The sequence below is a fragment of the Aedes aegypti genome, chromosome 3 (genome assembly GCF_002204515.2).
Source record: "Aedes aegypti strain LVP_AGWG chromosome 3, AaegL5.0 Primary Assembly, whole genome shotgun sequence".
Classification (NCBI taxonomy): Eukaryota; Metazoa; Arthropoda; class Insecta; order Diptera; family Culicidae; genus Aedes; species Aedes aegypti.
The window spans coordinates 278,908,604-278,936,155 of record NC_035109.1 but is presented as its reverse complement, the minus strand read 5'-3'; the positions used below and the strand labels follow the sequence as shown (position 1 = coordinate 278,936,155).

At 37.3% G+C, this 27,552-nt stretch overlaps 1 protein-coding gene across 1 annotated transcript in view; it reads left to right on the top strand.

The window, feature by feature from the left end:
• The window catches only part of LOC5573069 (E3 ubiquitin-protein ligase SMURF2), an 82,723-nt gene extending 56,806 nt beyond the window's left edge, over window positions 1–25,917 (top strand). Inside the window, exons 4-13 of the mRNA XM_021853314.1 lie at window positions 2,589–2,831; window positions 12,241–12,955; window positions 13,016–13,692; window positions 13,755–14,221; window positions 14,334–14,539; window positions 17,549–17,745; window positions 17,813–18,002; window positions 18,071–18,270; window positions 18,331–18,494; window positions 24,086–25,917. Coding sequence (XP_021709006.1) covers window positions 2,589–2,831; window positions 12,241–12,955; window positions 13,016–13,692; window positions 13,755–14,221; window positions 14,334–14,539; window positions 17,549–17,745; window positions 17,813–18,002; window positions 18,071–18,270; window positions 18,331–18,494; window positions 24,086–24,370 — 3,344 coding nt within the window. The 3' untranslated portion in view covers window positions 24,371–25,917. The remainder of the gene's footprint in view (window positions 1–2,588; window positions 2,832–12,240; window positions 12,956–13,015; window positions 13,693–13,754; window positions 14,222–14,333; window positions 14,540–17,548; window positions 17,746–17,812; window positions 18,003–18,070; window positions 18,271–18,330; window positions 18,495–24,085) is intronic.
• Window positions 25,918–27,552: the final 1,635 nt, after the last annotated feature.

Below are 27,552 nucleotides of genomic sequence, written 5' to 3'. Positions count from 1 at the left end.
AAGCCGTCAACTATTCCAAGCTATTTCTGGTGCAGTTTTCGGAAAAAAATAAGGCGAAATTATATAATAATAATTTTCAATGAAATTTCTCGCGAAATTCATGCTTGTGATAAAATCAAATGTTTCAAAAATTCATAGTGTTCAGGCGCAAAACACTCGAAAATTTATCATCATTATTGTTTTTTTTCTGCCTAAAATTGTTTACATAATTGACCTAGTAATTCTTTCACCTGTCCCAGGTGATTTTTTAAGGTTAGTTGAAAATTGTGACATGCTGAAACATTTCTGAGAGCGGCATCGGATTCAGCAACCTCAAATTTACTAGAGACGCATGATTATCCATGAGATACGCAAAAATGTTATCTGCTGTGTTATTGATCGGTTAAAAATCACGTTTTTTGTTTTTGTTGGAACAGTTCATTTATGTCTTATGGCATGTTCGACAATTAGAGAGAACCTTTCAACTATTAGCATTTTTATATCTTTATTATAGAGGTACCGTAATCCGGGGTAACATTGATCATTTTTTTTAGTTTTTCTTAAATTTTTCATTTCACAATACAAATGTTACAAGTTTCATATTTTTAAAACAAGTACTGGCACCCACCGCTCCTAACTATGTACTGTATTTTGTTTTTCGAAAGATTTAAACATGTTTAAAAAAATGTTCTAAGTGATTTTTTGATTCAGCTGATATGGGGTAACATTGATCACCCAAGTAAACAACGTTCGCTAATATTGGAAATGTCGTTACTTACTAAAATCAGGGCCCCTGAAGCCGAATATGAAGACCAAACTCTTACAAGTCATTTACTTTTTGAGTTATTTCAAAATTAAAAACACCTTGAACCGCGGAATACGCCTAAAAGTAGGCAATTTCCTCAGGAAATTCTACATTCGTAATAGTAATTAGTTGATGTTGCCTAATTGAATAAACTTATGAAAGATTTGACAACGGAATCGTTTTCGGCGATGCCATTTTTAGTAACACCCTCATTTTCCTTGATCACATCGTCTGCAGAACTCATGTGAGACATGAATTTTCGGTAGTGTCAGTGAAAATGATAGAAATCATTGTTTCAAAAAGTTGACAAATTTGCGCATGAACTAAACGCAATTTTGGCAAAAACCTTAATTATCATTCGCTTATGAATATACGAAAGAAAGGCACCATTCATGGTTCGAAAGTGTTTCATCAATAAATCTTTATTTGAACGTTTAACAAGATGAGTCATCCCGATCAATGTTACCCCGCTGATCAATGTTACCCCGGATTACGGTATTCAGCTTTCGCAGCTGGTTCGCCTCTTAAAATTAGCAAATTATCCTAATATCGATATTTTGCCCTTGTATTGCTGTATTGTATTCTTATCCTTTCCATGCAGTTCAACCCAGCAAATTGAATAAATGTTCAAAATTCTTGATGGATTGCCTTTTTTTAGCTCGAATGGAATCGTATGAATGTCTAGTTTAAAAAAAAATATATTAATTTTTTTTTGGAAATGTTCACCGGTTCGGAGTTATTTCGGTGGGACACTGGGTCGGACCGAGTAAAAATAACAACACTATTCCCTTTTCGTCAACTTTTATCCAACTTATCGGTATGAATTTGATTCAACTTGTTAGTTTCGACTACAGAACGGGTGTCATGTGAGAACTGAATTATATAATGGGACCAGCTTTGATCTTGGGTAATTTTTCGGTTCTATATCGCACCTCCGTGGAACCGGTCCCAGATAGGTCAATTTTATTTTTCTTCTATACTAGAAAATTGTATGATGCTTGTGTAGAAACCAACATCGATAGATTCACTATTTGACTTTGCCCTTATTTTCAACAAAATTCTTGTGTGAACATTTACTGTTTATTTTTATAAGATTTTTTTTATTCCCTTTATTAACGAGATTTTTGGCCATAGGCCGGTTCATCTCGGAAGTTTTATAAGAACTGTGATGCATTATATTAAAAAAAAAATGTCTTATAACATTTCAATAGCATCCACAATAACAATATAATTCAAAGCATTCTAACGGAAGATGGATATGCATGACTGATAATTACGGTAGAAATATGAACGCGCTTCTAAAGGGTCAGTTGGAATTAGTTAACCACAAAATGTGTGCACTTGTACAATAGCCTCAACCCGTTGCTATTATACTGCCACATTTGGCAAGCGGTTGTTCACGGGTCGCCCCAACCAACACGAATGCATTACCTACAGTTTGTTCTTTCCTCTTACAGTTTAAAAATACCATACCTCACCCATCTATCGGCTGGCGTGGCAAGGAAGAACGCGAGGGTTGAAACATATGCATTTCAAACGGTTCCACTTCCTGTCATTGATGAATTTTGTTGTTTTCTATTTTGCCTAACATTGAGACCACTCAATTTCGGCTTTTGTTTTGCTCCATAATTACTATGTTTGCGTTTACACTTCGGCAGCTCATGGCTGGGAGCTCCTTCTGTACAGTATTTTTTCTCATATAATTCTTCTAATAGAACTTGACCTCTTTCGGTCTGCATGATTGCGTTGCTGCTCATTATTCGTGGATAGATACTTAACGGTTTTTGTTTCTTTTTTTCAACAGGATTACCGGACCCTTTCGCAAAAATTCGCGTCGATGGCACTGCACAAGAGTACAAAACGGAAATATGCAAAGCATCGCTGGAGCCCAAGTGGAATACCCATTACGATCTGTACCTGGGCAAGAACGACAACATTACGATATCCATCTGGAACCAGCGCAAGGTGCAGAAGCGCCAGGGTTCCGGCTTCCTGGGATGCGTCCGGATCGTATCTAGCACAATCCAGCGGCTCAAAGATACAGGATGTAAGTACACTGGCCCCACTATTATATATCATATAGGGCTTTGTAGTACTTGGAAAAAATATTGGAAATCAAAATTATCACTTATTTGCACATTGTCTACATATAACATATGATGGGTCGATAAAAAGCTTGTATCCAATATGAATCAATCTGCATTTTTGTGATTTATGATTCAGATAATCATACCTGTTCATTGTTTTTATAATTAAATGCTAAATTGTTCATACTGTTATGAGAACTTCCTAGCTCTTCTTCCTAGCATTATGTCACAACTGAGACAGGATCTGCTTCTCAGCTTAAGGTTCTTATAAGCACTTCACATAACAGTTTTTTTTTGCCGATTGACCAATTTACCGATTGAGCTGTTTTTGCATTTCTCTATAGTGTGGCGGGTACGAGATGCCTTGTGAAGTCGAGACAATTTCCAACCCGCAAATATCGTCGACCGGTGGGATTCGAACCCACGATCCTCAGCTTGGTCTTGCTGAATGGCTGCGCGCTTACCGCTATGGCTCTGTGGGCCCCAGATCAGAGTTATTATTTTTATTTGATTTATTAGAGTGGCTTTTCGCCAATTGCAGAACGGTGTTTTCCTTTCCACTCGTTGATTTTAAAATTCCGCTTTTTCGTACAGCCATGTTTAGTGAACCTGTAAATGTTGTTGAGAACGTATTGTCCCACAATTATCTTCGTATCATCCTTTAAAACATCGTTTCATGCTAGCACCCACAGCTATGCGTCTTACGCAGTTAGCTTAAAATACACAGGCTACAACAACAATGCATTGATATATTTGGTTTACACCGAGAGCAAAGCAATGAAATGGTTAAACAGATTGTGTAGCTTATCAGCAAAAATGTTTCTGTGATGTTTCGATCTATATATAATTGAAATATTGTCTTCGAAAAATTAGCTGGTCCATTAATTGTGGGTGGTTCAACAATGTGGGGTCACTGTATTTTTATTTAAATTCTTAAATACACCGACAGGTTGCGGAAACCATGACGGAGGATCAACTTTGGCGCTGGCGCTAACAGTTGTTGACAAACGGCGGCACGATGTATACGGTCAGCGAAGGCGACGTCGCGCCATGTATATATATAAATATAAAACTGTAGATAATAATGTTGATGAGCAAGTTTTAGCTGATACACACACAGAGAGAGAGAGCACTTGAACCGCCCGCCCAGCATGGGAAACGTGGGTGAGAAAACGGGCGAAGAAGGCTAGAATAGCAGTGCCGGTCGATGGCAATAATGATTCAAAAATTCACACGTAGATGACCTTGAAACGCTATAGTGTGCAGTCGGAAAAGCTAAACACTTGTACTGTCAGCGGATGTTTGCTGGCGATTTCTCTTGACCACCGTTACGTAGAACGTAGGTATGCCTTCTGAAGAATACTTGCATACAAATGCTTCAGTAATAAGACTCAAGTTTCACTTTGTTTACGGGCCAAATTCAATATGTTCGAGATTGATTTAAGAGCATCATCGTTTTACAAATTTTCAAAACCAGTTTTTTTTGCTCAAAATGTAAGCAATGTTCAAGAAAATCTATCACTGCAGTACACTTGCTATCTACATTGCAATGATAGATTGCAGTACACTTGCTATCTACATTGCAATGATAGATTTTTATGAAGATTTCTTTTAATTTGAACGAAAAAAACTGGTTTTTCAATTTTGATGATTGCTTATGATTGAATGATGGATTCTTGAGCCTTAAGCCGAACTGTGCAATAAGGAACTTAAGATATGAACGTTTTTAACGGCACAACTCTGGCCAACGATCCAGATCTTCGGATTTACTCCGTTGTTTTGTTTAATGTAATTGGGAAGAATCGTTTAGTACAATAATCGTTAGGTCTTTCGTATTTTAAGGTGTAGCACTACACGCGTTTTCATCAGACTGTACAAGTTTAATTTCGATGCAGCACTACACCATAAAAACGGAAACGACATATGTACCTACAATGGGAGTACCACGATACATTGTTTGGGATTCCCCTGGTTTTTCATTATCAAAAAAGGCAATGAGCCTTTTTCCATGAATGCATCTATGCGACTGCTGAATGCTTCGATGCTATTACAGTGGTTCATAACTGATGTTCTGCGGATGCCTAGGGGCTATGACGACTTCTCAGGGAGTTCGCGGAACTATCACAATTTATTTTAATTTATTGCTACTTGATTTGTAATAAAATTCCAGTGCGATTTCTACTTCGTTGCGCACGGGAAACAATTTTTTGAATAAGGTTTTTGGAAATTCACATACCGTGTCGAAAACGTAACTTTCATCAGCTCATTATAGCAATTAGCTATACTCAATTTGCAGATTTCGCTCAAACCACTGGTGGATTTCCCCTAAAGCTTCAACAGGTGCCTAGCCATATCCTTGTTGTACTGCAAAAAAGTATTTTTGAATTGCAAGTTTTTCGGTAGATTTCTGGATCTCATCTTTGATAAATTTCTTTGTGGATATCTTATGCTGTATGTAGCGGATACCTATAGTAATCCCTGGACGCTTCCCAATGGACGTGGTACGAACTGTTTGTTTCTTTTAAGGTTAAATGTTGAGTGCGTGTTGATTTTAATTATTGCCTATGTAAAGTCTGCTAGAGGGCAATGGACTGGGACCTTACAAAGGTACAAATATTAATTCTCGTGATATATTCAGTCAATTTAGGATCTAATTTAGTTGTAGTATGTGGCATGCAAATTAATACTGTCCGAACCTAGACATCAAATTGTTGATTTAGTGTTGGTGCCATGTTGGTTATCCTAGGACAAACATCAACTATGAAGACAGCAACTGATAAGGGGCGGTCCATTTATTACGTAAGACAATTTTTAGGATTTTTTAACCCACTCCCTCCCCCACGTAACAGCTTTTGTATAGAAATTATTAAATTTTGGTGTAGACTGCAACACTAGATAAGACCCCCTCCTTTCTCCTGTCGCGTTACGTAATATTTGAACAATCCCTTATTTATTTCTTATTTTTGTAGTTTGAACTATTTTTTGTTACAAACTTTCGACACAATATTCGGCCTGTTGCACATGATATAAACGGATGTCTGCCCCCTATGATTTTACCAAGTGCTTTATGTATTGGCCTTGAACAAATCTAAACTTAATACATGTTCTGAGGATCTACTGTCACAGCTTTACACAATCTAGTTACAAAAATAGAAAGTACTCTTGGCAAAAAAGAAATTGCTCTCGTTGCATTTCTTGATGTGGAAGGTGCTTTTGATAATACGACTTACAAATCTATAAAACAATCAATGGATAAAAGAAACTTTGACCCCAGCGTTAGAGTTTGGATAATGAAAATGCTGAAAAGTAGAGAAGTGTCTTCCGAATTGGGGGAATCATCGATAACGATAAGGACTACTAAGGGCTGTCCTCAAGGAGGTGTTCTTCTTCTTCTTTCTGGCGTTACGTCCACACTGGGACAGAGCCTGCTTCTCAGCTTAGTGTTCTTATGAGCACTTCCACACTTATTCACTGAGAGCTTACTATGCCAATGACCATTTTTGCATGTGTATATCGTGTGGCAGGTACGAAGATACTCTATGCCCTGGGAAGTCGAGAAAATTTCCTACCCGAAAAGATCCTCGACCGGTGGGATTCGAACCCACGACCCTCAGCTTGGTCATGCTGAATAGCTGCGCGTTTACCGCTACGGCTATCTGGGCCCAAGGAGGTGTATTGTCGCCTTTATTATGGTCCCTTGTTGTTGATGACATTCTCAATAAACTAGTAGAAAGAGGCTTCGAAGTTATAGGATTTGCTGATGATATAGCCATAATAGTACGTGGAAAGTTTGATAATATCATCACAGATAGAATGCAATCTGCACTAAACTGCACTATTGAGTGGTGCCAAAATGAAGGGCTAAATATAAACCCATCAAAAACAGTTTTAGTACCATTTACTCGTAAAAGGAAAATTACACTCAAAAGCTTGATAATTAATGGATCCATTTTACAATATTCATCCAGTGTAAAGTATCTAGGGGTCATTCTAGATCAGTGCTTCCCAAACTTTTTCAACTTTCGCCCCCTTGAGGCCAATTTTAATCTGGAATCGCCCCCCTGATATGTGATTCAAATATTTTAATAAGGACAAAAAATGTCTTCGACTCGCATATCCAAAGAATCATAATACAAAAACTATTATGTACATTTAAAATTATTTTCTTAAATATCGGTAACCTGGGCTGTAAATTATAATATCGATTTGAAAAATATCTTGCGTACATTACAGGCTACTGATTTAGTCGGTAAAAGTTTCAGTTTAACAACTGTAATGTATTCATAGGCGCCTTGTGACGTAGTTGGGGGCAAAGTACTCCAAAACTGAATCAATTGCAATATTTTCCAAGCAAACGCATTTATTTTTACATGAATATGTCATATTTGGATGAACTGCAATGATTTTGTTCGCAATTGTTCGTTTTTGAAAGATCTCACCCCGTGAATTGTGATTTATCTGCTATTTCTAAAATTACTGGAATAATTTTCAGAAATTGTGAATAATCAGTGCCTGACGTTTCTTACGCTTTTCTTTATCCAATCCAAAAACCCTGAAAATTATATGAAAATCCAGAACGTTTTTCAACTAATTCATCAATTCAATTTATCAAAAGGGTGTTTTTCTAACACCAAGAAAAACTCGAATTTTTCGGACGTTCTGGAGGTATAAATCCACCGCATCTCTGAAATTTCTTCAAATCTATTTACGAATAGAGTTTTTTTTGTCTTTGGCATCGCTGGAACGAGATTTTTGTAGGCTAAATTTTCCAAAATTTGTTTATAACATGATTAAAAACATCATAAATGACACTGTAGATTTTTTTTTTGTAAAAGCTGGATGCCAGAAATATTAACTTCCAAACCTTAAAGTTCACATACAAAAAGAGATCCTTATATATATTGTGCATCTGCAAAATCTCGTGAAAATTTCAAATTCTGACCATTCTTAAAACTCACATGATATTTAAAAAGCGCAATGAATAACAGAAATATTTCGAGTTTGACAATCATGTAATGTTTTCTATAATAATTTTAAAATGACAATGATTAAAGATATAACGATGAAATTGATTAACCTTCAGATCCATCCAAAGAGTCATCCAAAGGTTATGAGTTATTATTTTCAAATGCTCCCATGTTAGCTTTTTCGCCCCCTTTCTGGATTTTTCGCCCCCCAAATTCGGTTTTACAAATTTTCGCCCCCTTGAGACTAAAAAACGCCCCCAGGGGGGCGAATTCGCCCACTTTGGGAATCACTGTTCTAGATGATAAACTAAACTGGAGCTTACACTTAGAGCAGGTCATAAGTAAAGCCACGAATGCTCTCTGGGTGAGTAAGAAAACATTTGGTAAAAAATGGGGACTCAAACCTAAAATGATTCATTGGATTTACACGGTTATTGTAAGACCCAGAATTGTTTATGCCTCATTTGTTTGGTGGCCTAAAACAAATCAAATTACATCCCAACAAAAGTTAGCGAAATTTCAACGTTTGGTCTGTACGGCTATAACAGGAGCAATGCACACTACACCATCAAAGCCTTAGAGGCAGTTCTTTATAAGCTTCCATTACATCAATACGTGCAAATGGAAGCTGAAAGGAGTGCGCTAAGGCTGCGAAGAACTACCATTTTTCTAGAAGGCAATCTTTCTGGGCATCTTAGTATACTGAAAGATTTTCGTATTGATAAAACAGTACAGATGATCGAAGACTGGATGGAAAAAATCCTGAACCTAGATAAACCATATGAAGTGATTAATACGAATCGCCAAATATGGGAATCAGGAGGGCCTATTATTTCACCAGGATCGATTATTTTTTACACAGATGGTTCCAAAATGAATGATAGCGCCGGAGCTTGTATTATAGGCCCGGGGATTCATGTTTCAATACCTATGGGAAGATGGACAACCGTCTTCTTTGCAGAAGTATACGCCATCTTAGAATGTGCATATATATGTTTGAAAAGAAACTACAGACATGCAAGGATTTGCATATTTTCAGATAGTCAGGCGGCTCTGAATGCATTAAAATGTTTCACATGCCAATCAAAATTGGTTTGGGAATGTATAACAATTCTTAAGCAATTGGCTATGAAAAACCAGGTCCATCTGTACTGGGTGCCAGGCCATTATGGGATTGAAGGAAACGAGAAAGCCGATTTACTTGCCAGACAAGGCGCAAGTTCTCAGTATGTAGGACCAGAACCTTGCTGTGGAATATCTTAATGTGTAACACAATTGGAATTAAAGCAATGGAAGGACAATATGATTCAGTTCAATTGGAAAGCTATAAACAAATTAAGGCAATCAAAACTCTTCATAACTCCAAACAAACAAATAACGGAAAAAATCTTGAATTTAAATAAAAAATCACTAAGAATATTTATTGGGCTGCTTACGGGACACTGTCCGGCAAGATATCATTTGAAAAAGATAAGTCGAAGTCAAATTGATGTCTGTCGGTTTTGTGGCTGTGAAAAAGAGACCTCTCAACATCTGCTTTGTGACTGTCCAGCATTATTTGCAAGTAGGAAAAAATATTTCAACAAGGGCATTCTAAATCCTTCTGAAATTTGGTTACAGAACCCTAATCTAGTAGTTAAATTTATTTTAAAGGTCATTCCGGATTGGGATACCTCGCATCATCAGATAACGGCAGTTATCCTGAATGGTAACTCTCCGTACTGAGCACGTTGCGATAGTAAACAGGGGTATACCACAATAGATCAATTAATGGTCGCAGTGGTTCAAATCCAAAAAAAAAAAAAATGTTCTGAGGAATAATCATCGAAGAGTTCCTGACAGTATCTTAAAGCGTTATTTACTAAAAATAGACCGAGTGCTTGAGGGTAAAAATGGTCCAGGAATGCGTTTTTCTTGATTGGTTTAAAAAAACAACCTTTGTAATACCTTAATAATCTTCTAAATATGAAAATATGTTGATGAGTATTGCTTTTGCAAGTGCTGAACAAATATTTGAATTTAAATGAGAAACGTATGGAAATCGATCCAATCTCATCTCCTTGAAAGAATGACATTATTTAAACTAATTTCAATTGATTCACAATAGGTAGAAATCATAAGAATATCCGCTCAAATTGTCTACAGACTTTCGATTACAATCCATATGATAGACATGAATATGAGATTTTAAAATAGTATTCATTCAAAGAAAAGTGAAAATTTTCATTCGCTGATTGTTGCGAATGTGAGTTGTCCAAAAAAAGTTACGTTCAGTCTTTGTAGCTTTTGACAGACTAGTGGCCTAAAAATGTACCGTATTTAGTCTAGATATTGACTCACGAAACCATACTGAAAGCCAAATTTCCTGATAACTAGGATGGTCTATAAAAGCTGTTCCCAACCTTTTTGAGGCTTTGGTCCCCTTTGCAGTTCTATAAACTAGTTCTATAAACTGAAGTTCTATAAATATCCAATAACTAATCAACAGTTATCCATACTAGACACACCCAAAAGTCACGTCTTTAAATCACCACCATGCAAGAATTATAACAAAATCGACTGGAAATCACTTATTGTACTAACAATATTGCAGGAAAATACCACACCTGTTTCCAAAAGTTTAATACGGAACTTATAAAAAGAGTCTTCTTAAACATTCAATTGAAACAAATCAGGTAGATAGTTGATACTAAAACCTTCACCATTAGGGATCATCCAAAAATGACGTTCATCATTTAGGGGAGGAAGGGGGGAGGGGTGTCTACGAAATTGTGACAGTACGTGTAGAAGGTATTGGCAAAAGCGTGACAGAGGGGGGAGAGGTGGTCTAGAAATCTCAAAAAACGATGGACGTCATATATGAATCATCCCTTATTCATCATATCGATATTCAAAGGAGTACAATGCATTGTACTCATTGCAATGATTTCTTCGATAACCATCCCTAAAGAGTTTCACATGATTAGAAAGATTTATTCGGGTATCCTCATGGGTTCCACCGCAATTCGTAAAGCACTTGTCAACAAATTGTCCAAAGAATTGGTAAGTTTCCACCATGCTTCATACCTGAAAGCTGCTTTGAGTACATCAAGAAACATGTTCATCACTGTTCGGAAGGCAACTAATGGCCATTGGTAAAATTCGTTGAAACTTTCGCCAGAAACCCTTGTCAGATATCCAACTAGAATCTTTGCAAAAATCTTTGAAGTATTAGTACTTCAGATATCAGTCAGAAATCTCATTAAAAACTTTGGGTGCGAGAAGACTCCGCTGATAGTTTGATTGGAAACAGTGAAGAATTTCGAATTTCTTCAATCCCGTCATTATTTTGCCGGCTCTACCCCATTTAGCATGAAGCCATTTGGCATAATTAAAAAAAAGTTTTTCTTCCACATTTCAAAACGATAAGACAAGTAAAATTTACTGGTATAATGGGAAAATATTGACCATGGTTTTTAGCTCAATGAGTTAATGTAAATTACAGTGAAGCACTTTATGAGAGACATTTAAAAGCATATAACGGTGGAAATTCCAAATAGAGCTTTTCTCGTATTGAAAACCGTTACAAAGTGTGCGTTTCAGGCTGATGATAATCATATCACTGTAGCGGTGGAGTAGATGGAGATCCTTATAGTATATGGGATAACTGATTTCAATACAGCATTATAAGCAAGCTTTCATATTTGAGTTTCACGTGAAACACCGAACCGGATCGTAGCGTACAATTTGACCAAATGAAAGAATGACCTTGAATTCCAAAAGCAACGAATTTCCATGTGCGTCTGTGTACTTAATTGGAGTCGTTTAAATTTAAAGTATACTTTATACACACTAAGGTTTTATTTTTCGTCGGCCGACGGATCGTGTAAAAAATAATTTAAAAAAGTCTTTTTTTTTCGACGTTTCATGACCATACGAATAATAATGTAGAGCATTTTGTTTTGTATAAAGAAATCTGACCCCGGCTTTTACGTCGTTTTTTTTTGCAATAACCGCGTGTGATTAGTGTTACCAAGCATCTACATAGCCGCATCGAGGATTATGGACGCGATTCCCGCTTCAGACGGGAAATTTTTTTTTATCAGGAACGTATTTCGTTTGTGCCACTGGGCGTTGCATGCTAGTCCATTGTCTAGTGTGGTGCGTCCTTCAAGGGCCAATCATTAACTTGTCAGTGTCTTTATTATGAACACTGTTAACAACGTTTTTTTGCAAAACAAGCGAAGTAAAAGTTTCTTGACAATTATCCATAAAGCAAGAAAAACTACCCTTTTTTATGATGGCTTTGCGAACCCCTGAGAAGCTGTCACGATCTCATAGGGGCCCACGGATCACCGGTTAGAAAGCCTTATCTCTAAAAAATAAAAGTAAAAAAAATATGTTTTTTTTTTCAATTTTTCAGATCAACGGCTAGAGTTATGCAAAGCCTCGCATGATGATCCGGATCCAGTTAAAGGACAAATCATCGTATCTCTCATGTCCCGGGACGGTACCACTGGCGGTACTCCGTTGGCAATCGTTGGCCCAGCTGGCGATGTACGGGGCCCAGACGACGACGAAGAGATTTTGAAGGATGAACTACCCGCTGGTTGGGAGGAGCGTCTAACTCAGAATAATCGTGTGTATTACGTGAACCACGTCACCAAAACCACACAATGGGACCGACCAACGGAACCGGCCGGTTCCCTTCCGCCAGCTTTAAGTAACGGAAGCAGTAATAATAGTAGCGCCGACTCGATACCACCCGGTCCGTCGAAATCGGCCACAAATAATAGTATCAATAGTATTCAATCCAGTGACTCCAGCAGCCGAAGGCATTCGACAGAGATAATGCTCAACAACTCCAACAACAAGGAAAATTGCAATTTATCCAAGGATCGATCGAAGGATATGGAGAACGGAAGTACCGGTGTAACGAACGGTTCAATGATTGGACCGGGTAATGGTGGTGGTGGAGGCCATGGAAGACATGATGGGAAAAGTCCAGCTCGGATACGTGATGACAGCATGCTGATAACGCCTAGTTCCAGTACTAGCCCGCTAAGCGAGGTCAATAGCCCAGTGACATCGAAACAAACGACTGAGTTGTCCGCGACGCGGAATCAAGGAGTTTTAAGGTATTGTGAATTACATATTGGGTAGTAACGGTTTACTTAATATCTTATTCGTTTTTGCAGGGATCCTCAGATGTTATCGGGCTTGCCAAATGCAATTGGTTCACTATCGCTTGATCCGTCCGCCGCACGTTCACCTCAATCGAATGGCATTATCCCAAATGCACACAGCACACCGACTTCTAACAGCAGTAATAGTAATAATACTAGCAGTAACAACAGCAACATTGCAAACGTTTCTGCAGGTGGGGGAGGTAATTTTTCAGTGTTTAACAATTCCAGTACCAGTAATGTTAGTAGCAACGGAGTTTTGATGAACGGTTCTTCGGCGAACTCGAATGTCAGTAACAATAGCTCCGTTGCAAACAGCACACCGACACATGCTGTTCGAGATAACGCAAGCAACACGTCGATGTCACAGCAGCAGCCACAAGTGCCTCCGTTTTTGCCAGCCAATCACCACAACGGTAACAGTCGAACAGTGGATGGACATCACATGGAATCGCCATCAGGGCCGGGAAGGTCCCAGCCTCAGCCTCAACAGCCAGCTCTCAATAGCACACCCGAAGGAAGTAGGGAACCATCAGCACAAAGAACGCGTCGCTCTTCGCGTAACACGGATGAGTCATCCTCGCGTAGACGGTCATCTCGAACGACACGGCCGTCACCGGTTATGCCACCACAATGCCGTGGGAGCGCTCCTGTGATACGACCAGCAGTTGATCTTCCTCCTGGTTACGGTATGATTGATAAAGGTAAAATGGTTATCGCGATCTAACTTTTTTTATATATTCTTTAACAGAAATGCGTACTACCCAACAAGGACAAGTATATTTCTATCATATTCCAACCAAAATGTCCACATGGCATGATCCACGGATACCGCGAGACTTCGATACACAAAACATCGCACCGGAAACCTTGGGTCCCCTGCCGCACGGTTGGGAACAACGAAAGACCGCATCAGGTCGGGTGTATTTCGTAGATCACAACAATCGAACTACCCAGTTCACGGATCCTCGCCTAAATGGACATATCCTACAAATCATCCGGAAACAAGCACAACCTCCTGTCAGCCAGAGTTCTTCCAGCGGATCTGCAGCGAGCGGGTGCTCTTCGACGAATCCGGTTGCAGCAACTGCCCTCAGCTCTCTGTCCGGTGCTGGTCCACAGGTTTCAAACAACGGAGTTTTGACGGCTGTTGCCGGAAGTTCTCGGCTAATGATGCCACCGGAAGCGACCGCTTCCGGCAGTAATGGACTGCCTGTGGTATGTATTGGCTATCAACGTGTTGCATGGAATCAATAAAAAATGGAACACTGGAAGCACCAAAATTACTCATTTTTTACTGTTTTAACCGTATAAAATTGAAATATTTCAGGAACCTACACCGCACCGAGTACCACCTAACAACATTCCCGATCTGCCGCAAGGGTTGCTGGATGGTGCCGAATCACTGCCCAAGTATCGACGAGACCTGGTCGGAAAGATACGATCATTGCGCGTCGAGCTGCAAGCCCTACAGCCCCAGTCTGGCCACTGCCGGCTGGAGGTGTCTCGACAGGAAATCTTTGAGGAGAGCTACAGGTATGCTAGTTGTTCATTTAAAACACATTATTCATCTATATTTTACATAATGGATTTTGGCTACAACTTACTAATTCAATATAGAAAGTAAATTATTTAAATAATAATAGCAACTATTGCAAAATATAGAAGTACCAAGCGACCTGACAAAACATGAGTAGCAATTATCTACCTTGTATTTCTTTGCGATTGCCGAGCGCATTGTAGATCTCCATCTGTAGATTTTGGACGATCCTTCTAGTTGCCTCGAAGATTTGGGGTTCTCAGGTCTTCTTTTACTGCGTATAGCAAACGTATTTGTGTCCTCCCACGAAGTCCCCTTCTTTATCTGGTTCCCTAATGAATTCTATTTTGAAAATTTCTTTTTGCTACTTTCGCACTACGTACCCTGCCCATTGTAGTCTGCTTAATAACATTCTGCTTTGTTACACATGATAGACTTGTGATTCAAAGTTGTGCTACATTTTTTTTCTAGTTTCCCAACGAATATTGTCCGTAGTACTTTTCGCTCAAAAATGGGAGAGTTCCACTTTCAACGCTCAAGTTGCTAGACCTTATATGGTAACATAGTTCTTAAAAGGTCCTATTCGCTTCGCAGCTGCAACCAGTGATAGAAAGTTGCGTACCTGTCTGCTGAACCGGAATAAAAACAAATCAAAAAGCTCGCGAGCATCCGAGTGCTGATTCACTCGCATCGTGCTCGCGAGTAAACGAAGCTAAAGTTATTCGTGAACGTGTTCAAAGCTGTTCATGGGCAATTGCGCTCTTGTAAAAAAAGCTATTTTTCCTACGAGATGTCTGGTTTTCGAGTGTTTTTGACTACAAACTGGTAGTTTAAATCATACCTTGTTCGCTTACTTGCGAGTAAATGTTCCCTAACTTTTTGCTATTTCTTGTGGTATGTTCTTCAGAGCTGTGTGGATGCGAGTTTTTTCACACTAAGCCTGTTCGCGATTCTGTCATGTTTGTTTTGTGTTGGTTTACACTCGTACTTCGTGATGCGAATATTCTCACCCCTGGCTGCAACATGTCTTTTCATTTTACGGGAAACTACCTTGTAACATGCCACAATTAAAAACACTTGTTGCATGTGACAATGATAAACAATTTCTTCAAAAACTTCATTCATATCCCCATCAAACATTACCTCAGCACTAACAACAATACCGCAAGGCCTCTCTCTGTCTCTATCAGCTACCATGTACACTGTTTTGGTAGAATGGTTGGTCAAGTCTATCATCGCTGTATCCCTCTTCGTAATGGCATATCATTTTAAAAAGCCTTATAATACTAATTTTGATTAAAATTTTCAACTTTTTTCAACTTTCGTGGCCCTGAACTATGTTTAGCCGAGAACCGGTCTCTGGAATGCGGCTCCTGGCAGTATTATTTAAGTCTGGCACTCTGGCACTTTTCACCCAACCAGTTTGATTTTGCCTTCGTTTTTGAACAGTGCCAATCACGTTCCACTCCCCACATGGATGCTGATCAGGCTGTAGTTGTCCTTCATTCTTAACACATAACATCGTTCGCTCTCCGGTTTCCACCGAATAGGCCACCTAACCAGGGTTACGCTACTTACATCGTGCCAAGGGTTACGCTACTTACCATGCCAACACGATACAGCAATTTGATAGCTAGAGTATCGATGTATGGTCAGTATCATTCAACTAGCTTACTGGCCAAACCTGAATAATGGGTGCGATTTTCAGAGTTTATTTTTGAAACGACTAGGTACTTTTTCATTTCTCAATACATCGACAGTAATGGAGTAGAACAACATGCACTTAAGATTAGAGATGTACCGAATAGCACTATTCGGCCTTTGGCCGAATACCGAATAGTTGAAATATTATTATTCGGCCAAACGAATATTCGGCCGAATAATGACTTAATATTCGGTCAAATAAAACCTAAATATTCGGCCGAATAACACCCGTATGTGTAGTTTTTTAAGCTGAACAATTAAACGAAGTAAAAATGGAAATGAATGATCGTCTTCTTGAGCTTTTGAAACCGTTTGCAGAAATCATAAGTTCTGAGGATTTCTGTATTTCTGAAGCTAGGAAGCTGTATCCTATTGTTGATTTTTTTAAAAGAAATTTGGTTTACTATTCATCCGACTTTTGGAAGTGTTTCATAAAAACTGAGGCAAATAGACGACAGACCCCTGACTCTCATAATAATAGAAGAACGTGATCAGTAGGTTTTGCAAATAATATAGAACGTATAGAAAGTCCTGATAATTGACGGACTTTAAGGTGAAGATGCATCGAAGCCAAACCTGCATCGAAGAGCATAAATCTAGAGAATCTGACAGCCGTTCGCGCTGAATATTGGAATGATTGGTCAACACCAGCGATTGACCAGAAAGTTAAATTTTCAGCACAAACGGTTGTCTGGTTCTCTAGATGTGTGCTCTTGAAAATGCCGGGTTTAGCTTCGATGCATCTATACCTTGAAAACAAATTTTCAAACGCTTCTAACTAGCCAAGCGGTACGTTACAGCTCCTGCAAGATGAGATACAATTTGATTTGCGAAAAATGGTAACGCCATAGAACAGAGAAATTCTCACTTTTTCAATATTTGACATCAAAGTCTATTCAAGGTGTCCATAAGAAGAAAAATTCGGTCATCATTTGAAAAAAATATTGATTTTTTTAAATTTTCCTTACATAAACATAATTTTTTTTTACAGTTTAGTTTATTTTGTTATTATTCGGTCACGGATTTTATTATTCGGCAGAACGAATATTCGGCAAAATTAAAAAAATCGAGATATTCGGCCGGCCGAATATTCGGTACATCTCTATCAAAGATTAATGGTCGCAGTGGTTTACCCGAATAGAAACAAATTATCCTCCTCTATCAGCGCTTTGAACATGTAGCTCCACATAATAAACCAGTACTACCTATTTTTTATTTTTGTAGAATACGAAGATAAATGTATCGCTTGCCTACGATTTATCATATTGAAACAAATATTCTTATTGTTTACACTTCCATAGACTGATTATGAAAATGCGACCACGTGACATGCGCAAAAGGCTAATGGTAAAGTTTAGGGGCGAAGAAGGTCTAGACTACGGAGGAGTGGCTCGCGAGTGGCTTCACTTGCTTTCGCGTGAAATGCTGAACCCCCAGTATGGTTTGTTCCAGTACAGCGGAGACGATCGATACTCGCTGCAAATCAACCCGGATTCTGGTGAGTAGCAAAAAGAGATTTCATTGTCCACGTCTAACGCAAATATTTCGTCTATCTCCCCATCTAGGAGTGAACCCGGACCACCTGTCGTACTTCCACTTTGTAGGGCGGATACTGGGTATTGCTGTATTTCACAACCACGTGCTAGACGGAGGCTTCACACTGCCTTTCTACAAGCAGCTGCTAAATAAACCAATTACACTGAATGACATCGAAGACGTTGACCCGGAGCTACATCGAAGTTTGACATGGATGCTGTAAGTTTTTTCATGCCCTTTAGTCAGAGATCCCGATGGATCACTAACTTGTTGAACGACATTTTCAGAGAAAACAATATCAACGGGGTGATAGACTCGACGTTCAGTGTGGAAAACAATAGCTTTGGAGCGCTGAAGGTACACGAACTGAAACAGAATGGTGCTTCGGTGCAGGTGACGGAGGATAACAAACGGGAATACGTAAAGCTTTATGTGAACTATCGATTTATGCGAGGGATCGAACAGCAGTTTTTAGCACTGTCGAAAGGTAAATTGATCAGACAAATATTGTTTTATGAATGGAACATAAATTTGACTTTCTGAACAGGATTTGGTGAATTGATACCGAGCCAACTTTTGCGACCCTTCGAGGAACGGGAACTGGAACTGGTGATTGGTGGTATCAGCAAGATTGACGTGAACGATTGGAAGACGCACACACGGCTGAAGCAGTGCACTCCGGAGACGCCGCAGATCATATGGTTTTGGCAGGTCAGTACAAATTTTCTTTTCTGATAGGGGATACAGGTCTAGGAACGTTTTGATAGCGACGCAGCCGAAATTGGGGGATATTAACGCGAAATTCCTTTGTCATGAGCATATTCTACAATGAACTACTGCCTCAATGAAATTTCCCTGGTTTTTATAGAAATTTCTGGAATTATCAGGGATTTTTATTGAACTTTTCCTCAAGGCTCAATAAGGTGAAGGTGAATCGAAGCCAAACTTCTAATTTTCAAGAGCACAAATCTGGAGAACTGAACACCCGTTTGGGCTGAAAACTTAATGAATTGGTCAATACCAGTTAGTAATCAATCGATTAAGTTTTCAGCTTAAATGATTGTTTGGTTCTCCAGATTTGTGCTCTTGAAAAGTTGAGGTTTGGTTTCGATTGATCTTCACCTTCAATGAGGATCTTTTCGGGTATGACACTTAATCCACCTCCCAAGATATGATTGAAATTTATGAATTTATTAATTTATTATATTATTTATTATTTATATTTATTTATTATATTATATTATCTACATTTGAACAATAATACATTACACATCTTTATTAGGTCTCCATATGAATGCAAGTTTCTAAAAAGTCTTTATTTTTGATGAGACTTAAATGTACAATTCATCTCAGATTTGACGAGGAAAAGCCTCAGGAATCATCCTAGTGTTTTCTCTAGAGATATCATCTGAATTCTTTCAGGGACTCCTACAGGAATCTCTCCATAAATTTTATAGAGATTCCTTTAGAGTGTTACCAGATATTCTCCCTGCGATTTTCAAAGAATATTTTGACAATTGTTTCCAAAATTGGCTCCATACCCGTTAAAAAAAATGTTCACATATTTAAAAAAAAGAAAAAAAAAAGAAAACAACAACAAGAATTTCTACGTCATTTTTTATATGTTTCATCATTGATTCCTCTAGATTTTTTTTCTAGGGATTTCTCCAAACTTTTCCTAATAAATATCTCAAAAAATACCGTGGAATCCTGTATTTAACCCCCCTAAAGCAGCTTCGTTTCTTACCGAAAAAAAAAAATTAAATTGCGATAACTTTTTTGTTCATCGATAGTTTTGAACCATTTTCTACAAGTTCTCAAAAAACTCTTCTAGTTTTAGAATCTGTATTGATATTGATTATTGCTCATCTGGTTCCGGAGATATTCTTAAATTCCTTGGGGATTGACGCGTAGCCATAAACTTCGTAAATTTATCAGGCTACAGAATTTCTATCGTATTCGGATATTCACTCTTTGGTACAAGACATTAATGGGAGTATGTTGTGAAAAAATTAAGCAATTAGGTGCTGCCGTGTTTGAGTAATGATCATTTAGGTTTCTGGTACCACGCTGGTCAAATAAAAACCTTGAAATCTCCAAAAAACATCATATCGTGATTTTGAGATATCTCCCAGAATACTTAGCCGATCGTTATTATTTTTTTAAAGGGTAGCTTCCTATTATGTGGCATTGTATAGTCCACATTTTATGTTTTTTTATAAATTGACCAGAAACAAAATGGCCACCAAAGACATTTTATATGGAGAACGTCAGTCCCCCAAGGAACATCGGTATATCTTCAAAACCAGATCACCAATGATTAATATCGACACGTGCTCTTAAACTTGAAGAGTTTTTTTTGAGAACTTGTGAAAAAATGGAGCAAAAATATTGAGTTTATCGTGATTTGATTATTTTTGCGGTAAAAAGACTAATCTTCTGGTAGAGGGATTAAAGTTCCATTTAGTGTAACCGTTTTGGACATATGAGCATTTGTATGTTTTTTTTTCAGAGAAGTTAGCCCATACATATATTTTTTTTGATGAATTTACTAAAAACGGCGGACAAATAAATTTTGTATGGGGAATGTACTGCCCATAAACGCACAATTGTCCCATGTGAATAGGAAATCCAGCAAACATGGGACTGACATGCATTTATGGGCAGTGTAGGTCCCCCAAGGAAAATTGGAATATCTTCAAAACCAGATGATCAATAATCAATATCGACGCAGATTCTGAAAAAAGAAGAGTTTTTTGAGAACTTTGAAAAAATGGCAAACATTTTTAGAAACAAGAAAGGTATTGCGATTTGATTTTTTTGTGGTAAAAAATTGATGCTGCTGGTAGATGGGTTAACACTGCAGCATATTTTTTTCCAGAAAATCCTCCGATCATTCCTACACATGTTTTAAAGGATTCCGTCTGATGTCTGATGACTTCCGTGAGAAATCTCAAAGGATTCTTAAAGAAATGCCTGAGTATTGCCTGGAGACATCCTTAGAGAAAATTCTAGTTAAGATCTTAAAGAAATTCCGGATGACAATTCTGTAAGAAATCCCTGGAGCCATCTACAAAGAAATTTGTGGTTCAATTTTTGAAGAAGTTTCAAACGGGATTCTTAGAGGATGCCTAGGGAAATTGATGGAAGAATTACCGGATAAAATCCTGGAGGACTTAAGGCTGTCTAGAATTATATCTGGAAGAACCTTTAAAGGATTCTCTGATAATTTCTAAGTTAATTTCTGTGATTATATTTAACCATTTATAAGGTTTAATCACCGCATGACTTTATTATTATGAAAATTTATTGGCTTTTTCGGTGAATAACAATACCTATACTCAGAGTGAAAGGGAGTAACGAAAGTAATGAAATGACAAGATGGATAGAATCGCAAGCGAGCGACGAGAGAAATGAATAGAAGTTGAACATTTGTTTTAACAGAAGGCCATATGTGTGAACAACACAATCGAAACGAAAAATCGTTGCCTAACGTCCTGGTCTTGAACGACTAGATTTTGTAGTGTTGGTCACTACTAACACTAGACAGGCAAACATTTGTCGCCTCGACCTGTTAACTATATTGTTCGGCGTACATATTAACAGATCCTCCGCCTGAAAGCAGCCGATTCATGATAAATCATGAACCGTTGGAGGTGTGCTAAAGTATTGGGAAGGTGATATGTTTCACAGACGGGTATTATTATGGTGCACCTTCTACTTTGGCACCGTCAAACTCTGTGATCGTGGCCAGTGGTGTAACATTAACACGACTAAATGAAGTAATGAGACATATTTTAAATAACTTTGCTTTTTTATAAGGTACCGCGGGGCAAGTGGGTAAATGGGGTAAGTGAAAACAATTGATATATTTTACTGAATATGTGAATTAACGTTTTAAACTCATGCGTAAATCTTTGAGGCCATTGAGAACATTACGATAGGTAAGAGATTTCTGAGATTTTCCAGCCATTATTGCATAATAGAGCGAAAAATTGTAAACCTGTCAACTGTTACTCCGTAACAAGTTGGCGGCGTACAATCATATTTTAATATTTTCAGTGGAAAAATGTTGCGAAAAATAATTTCCTGTACCACTTCTTAGTTGTCCTCTTTATCATTAGAGATTGAATTTGTGTTTTCTCTTTGAGTAGCCATAAGTAAACATGGTTCGCAATTATCATAGAAAAACATAACGTGCTGATAATTCAGGAAACACTATACTCAAGCGTTAAAAGCTATTAGAAATCATGGAACTTCTCTAAAAAATGTTGCCAAACATTACAATAATAATATGTCTACTTCGGGCAGCCAATTAGAAGGAAGACGTTGACTGAAAAGTTGCAATATTAGAGAACACACGGAGATCTCGTGGAATGTCTATGTAAAGCTAGTTCAAAACATAAAAATGGGGTGTAGGTCTATCCACATAAAAAAGATTCTAAATACGTTATTGAAGGATTCCGTTTGATTTCTCCTGAAGAGTTATCCGACGTCATATCCGACTTTCTCAAAAACAAATAACGAGCGGTGGAAATTCTACAGAGCGGAAATGAAATTGCTGTCCTATAATGTAAGAACTAACATGGGAAATGTTGCAGTTATAACGTTGTCGAATCATTTCAACTAACATAACTGAACAGAAGAAAATTCAAGTGAAAAGAATAACATTTTCTTTGTTTACATGTTACTTATGTTATTGTTCATTGGGAAGCCTTAACAAGTGTTAAAGCTAATAGAAATCGTGAATATAACTGTTTGTTTTTGAATTTATTGTTCAAAACGGTAAACTTTTCACTTGCCCCACTTTTGGGGCAAGTGAAAAGTAAGGAGACATTTTTCAAAAACTTTTTCTGTATTTTTTTCTTCAATTTTTCATAAAAATCAATTTCAGCATGCTGCTTATATATGGTGGGAGTCAAGCTAAAAATTATACACAACATCATTTGTTTCAATTCAAAGTCTCTAGAATTGAAAGAATCTCAACTATGCGAATTCCATTACCCACTTGCCCCACGGTACCTTAGGTCATATCATTACAATTTAGAAAACTGCGGTAAACGTAAATTTCATTGTAAAAAATTGTCACAAACATCATACCTAAGTCATTTTTTTCTTTTTCCGCCTATTGAGCTGTCTTAAAGTATCTAAACGACCCTACCATTTGAGGTTTCTTTAAAGAACGCGGGCCAGAAATAAATCAAAATTCTTTTGTCATTACTTTATCTATCTGAAGTTAGAGTATTTCTTATACCTGGGATTATTTTGTATAACCTGGAAATATCAGGGATTTTCATATCTGTAAACGTCTGGACACCCTATACATAACTAATCCTGATTAGGATTTTTTCGAAAAAAATTTCCAAAATTAACCTCATTCTTGACTTGAGAGATTCACAAAAAAATCTTCCATAGTGTTTTTAAGTTTTCCAGTTCTTCACATTTACCCGCTAATTTGCCAGGAATAAGCAGTTCCGTTCATGATCTCCAGGAAATCATCCACGAATAGTTCTAGGAATTCTACAGGAATTACTTCAGGACGCCCACAGAAAATTCCACAAGAATCGGATTCTATGAAATACCCCTAAAATATATTGGAAAAGCTCCTGGAGAAATTATCGAAGGATCGAATTATTGGAAAGAAATCATCTGATGGAACTTTAGAAAAAAAAAAAATGTGATAGATAATTGCTTCGTACTCTTGAGGTATTTTAGGATTAATTTCTGGAATAATCCTAGCACACACAGCTTAGAAAATCATTATTCGTTGGAATTTCTAAAAATGCTTAGAATGTTTTGAAGGTTACTTTGAGATAGTTGAATTCGTGACCTAGTCCTTTGAAATATTCTTAGCAGAATTCGTAAAAGAAATTCCTATAAAAATACGCCTGGAGGAGGAATCTTTTTGGAACTTATGTAGGAATCTCCTGTATAATTTGTTGAATAACTCCCTGGAGGATGCCTGAGGTATTTAAAAAGAATTTACGAAAAAAAGGTTTTTTTTCCAAGAACTTTTGTTATTTATTTATTTAACTCTGACAGAATTCTTAGTAATATTCTTAAAATGTGAAGTAGCTCTTGCAGATACTTGTTAAGATATCAGATATCCCTAGGAAAAAGCATCGAGAATTTAAGGATTTGAATAATCTTTGAAGAAATTTCTACAAGAAATAAAAAAAAAGCTTTGAAAAAAAAAATCCTGAAGCAATTATTCGTGGAGCTGCTGGTAAATCGAAATAGTTCTTCAGAACTAATTTGCTGATATATTATGTGTAATGAATATTATCATTTTTATGTTCCAGATTGTGGAATCTTACTCCCCGGAGATGCGCGCTCAGTTGCTGCAGTTTGTCACTGGTTCGTGCCGGGTACCGTTGCAAGGTTTCCGTGCTCTGCAGGGTTCAACCGGAGCCGTAGGGCCCCGACTCTTCACCATTCATCTGACAGCGGACGCTCCGATTCAAAACCTACCAAAAGCGCACACCTGTTTCAATCGGATAGATCTCCCAATGTACGATTCGTACCAGCTGATGTACGATAAATTGACGCAGGCCGTCGAAGAGACATGTGGATTTGCCGTTGAATAAGCAGAACAGTTAGTTTTATTTTTATGGGAACTGGGCAACGTGTTATCATTACGTTATAAAACAGGTTTATCACTTGGACAAACACAAAACGAAATCATAAGGGCTAATTTTTCCTCTTTCACGTGTGTGGAAGAGCGACTAATAAGACCAAATAGGAATACACCGTTAACATTTCCCCTTATTGAGACTTGGGAAACGATCTCTCGAGAGATCGTCTCCAAATAACTTGAACCGAGTAGTCCGGGGAGTATTATTACGTACCAATTCTTAACTATTTTAGCTCATATGAAAATAAAATCCAAGTGTTCTAACAGTCGTACAATTTTGCTCCCTTATTGGAAAGTAAACAACCGATTAATCAAAATGGTCAAAATCAAAGTGTTTATGAGAAAATAGCTAACAAGAATAGATATGTTTCAAATTTTTGCTAACCATTATTGCATGATAATATCGTCGTCATAATAGCTCAAAGTGTTTTATTACAATTGCTCCAGTAGTTGATAACATTGAGTGGAGTGGAGTACTATGAAATTATAGTCGTTAACAATTGAGCCAATTTTTATAATAAATATTTGCGTTGTCCCGTTTTCGGCGAAACAGAGTTGTTTTTATCATTTTAAAATGCAAGTGGAAAATGGATAGTTTGAGTCATCTGGGTGATACATATTTAGTAAAAACTTTAAAATTTTTATTCGAAATTTTACAAATACTTATACTGAGATTATTATTCACTAGTAGTCAAACGATATGCGGTATAATTAAAGGTAGAAACAAAATTTCTCCATTTTATCAATCAATAGCAAAATAGCCTTCGTCCAAGTGTTTCCTAGGAATAAATAAAATCGATATTAGTAAAAAAAAATCAACATATTTATTGTAAAAAAAACGTCGATTTTGGAATATATTTAGCCCTCTATTTCAAAATTATTTCGCGTAAGCGAGGGTCACATCGATATTACATCTAGAGAAAAGTTAATTTTAAATTCAAACCTAACAATAACATACACACATCAGGACGGAATATATACTGTGTTAAACAATTGAAAATGAGAAAAGAATGATATAATAATTTATCTCTACTATCAATAATAACTTTGAACCCTTTCCTTTGTACATAGCCGTTTAGATAATAAAAGCATTACATAGTTAGTTGTTTATTCGAATAATCGGCAACTTTGTCGTATGTCTACCTTCTTACCTTTTTGTGAAAAGCTATGCGTAGAGGCACATGATCAATGCGATATAGAAGTTAAAGTTTTACCCATAACAGCATCTAATATCTAGAAAGGTAGATAGGAAGTGAAACGAAGCAGAATATTGTTTGTATATTTTCTCCTGAAGCGAATCCCTTATTCGCTGGTAATACTGGGCTATTGTTTGAACGCTAGTAACCTTGACTGGTGGCAATAATGGAATATACAAAGTCAGAAACATTGTCAATAGCGAGGATTGGAGAGTGATCCACATATAATCGATAGATTGTAGATGAACAAAAACCATAACGTATATATTATTTGTAAATTATACTGAAACGTTTTATACAGTTATTTCATGTTAATTCGTTTTTTTTTATATCACATGGTCTCCTTTTTCTAGTAGTAAATCGTCAAGCAAAAAATTTGTTCGTACTTCAGGCTCAATTTAAAGATAAATATGTAAAACATGTCGGGATTTCTTCTCTATCAATTACATGAGCTATCAGATCTCACAAAACCTTGGCTTCAACCTGAAATTACCTCATTGGCTTTGTTCACGCATAACGTGAATTTTGGAACAGTCTAACTGCTCGAAAACCAATTATAGAGTTAGTCTGCTGTTCCGCATAAATTAGTGATTATCCTGGCCAGGATACGGAAGCCGCTCATCCACTTACAGTTGTTCGTACATCCTGTCTCTGGGAAACCCCGCTGACATCGTTTCCCGAGGCACTGAAGAACAACCAGCTTTGGTGGAAAGGCCCGGAATTTCTCTAAAAGGTGGAATAAGATATTTGGGTATATTTTATGAGTGACGTGAGGTGAGAATTGTCGATCACGTATAAGGTACCGCGGGGCAAGTGGGTAAATGGGGTAAGTGAAAACAATTGATATATTTTACTGAATATGTGAATTAACGTTTTAAACTCATGCGTAAATCTTTGAGGCCATTGAGAACATTACGATAGGTAAGAGATTTCTGAGATTTTCCAGCCATTATTGCATAATAGAGCGAAAAATTGTAAACCTGTCAACTGTTACTCCGTAACAAGTTGGCGGCGTACAATCATATTTTAATATTTTCAGTGGAAAAATGTTGCGAAAAATAATTTCCTGTACCACTTCTTAGTTGTCCTCTGTGACAGTTTCAAACTGCAATAAAAAAAAGTTTTAGAATAAATTCGACGTAGATCTAAAAATAACTAAATTTAAACACCGTCAATTTTCTTATCGAGTGGGACAAGTGAAAAGTTTATCATTAGAGATTGAATTTGTGTTTTCTCTTTGAGTAGCCATAAGTAAACATGGTTCGCAATTATCATAGAAAAACATAACGTGCTGATAATTCAGGAAACACTATACTCAAGCGTTAAAAGCTATTAGAAATCATGGAACTTCTCTAAAAAATGTTGCCAAACATTACAATAATAATATGTCTACTTCGGGCAGCCAATTAGAAGGAAGACGTTGACTGAAAAGTTGCAATATTAGAGAACACACGGAGATCTCGTGGAATGTCTATGTAAAGCTAGTTCAAAACATAAAAATGGGGTGTAGGTCTATCCACATAAAAAAGATTCTAAATACGTTATTGAAGGATTCCGTTTGATTTCTCCTGAAGAGTTATCCGACGTCATATCCGACTTTCTCAAAAACAAATAACGAGCGGTGGAAATTCTACAGAGCGGAAATGCAATTGCTGTCCCATGATGTAAGAACTAACATGGGAAATGTTGCAGTTATAACGTTGTCGAATCATTTCAACTAACATAACTGAACAGAAGAAAATTCAAGTGAAAAGAATAACATTTTCTTTGTTTACATGTTACTTATGTTATTGTTCATTGGGAAGCCTTAACAAGTGTTAAAGCTAATAGAAATCGTGAATATAACTGTTTGTTTTTGAATTTATTGTTCAAAACGGTAAACTTTTCACTTGCCCCACTTTTGGGGCAAGTGAAAAGTAAGGAGACATTTTTCAAAAAC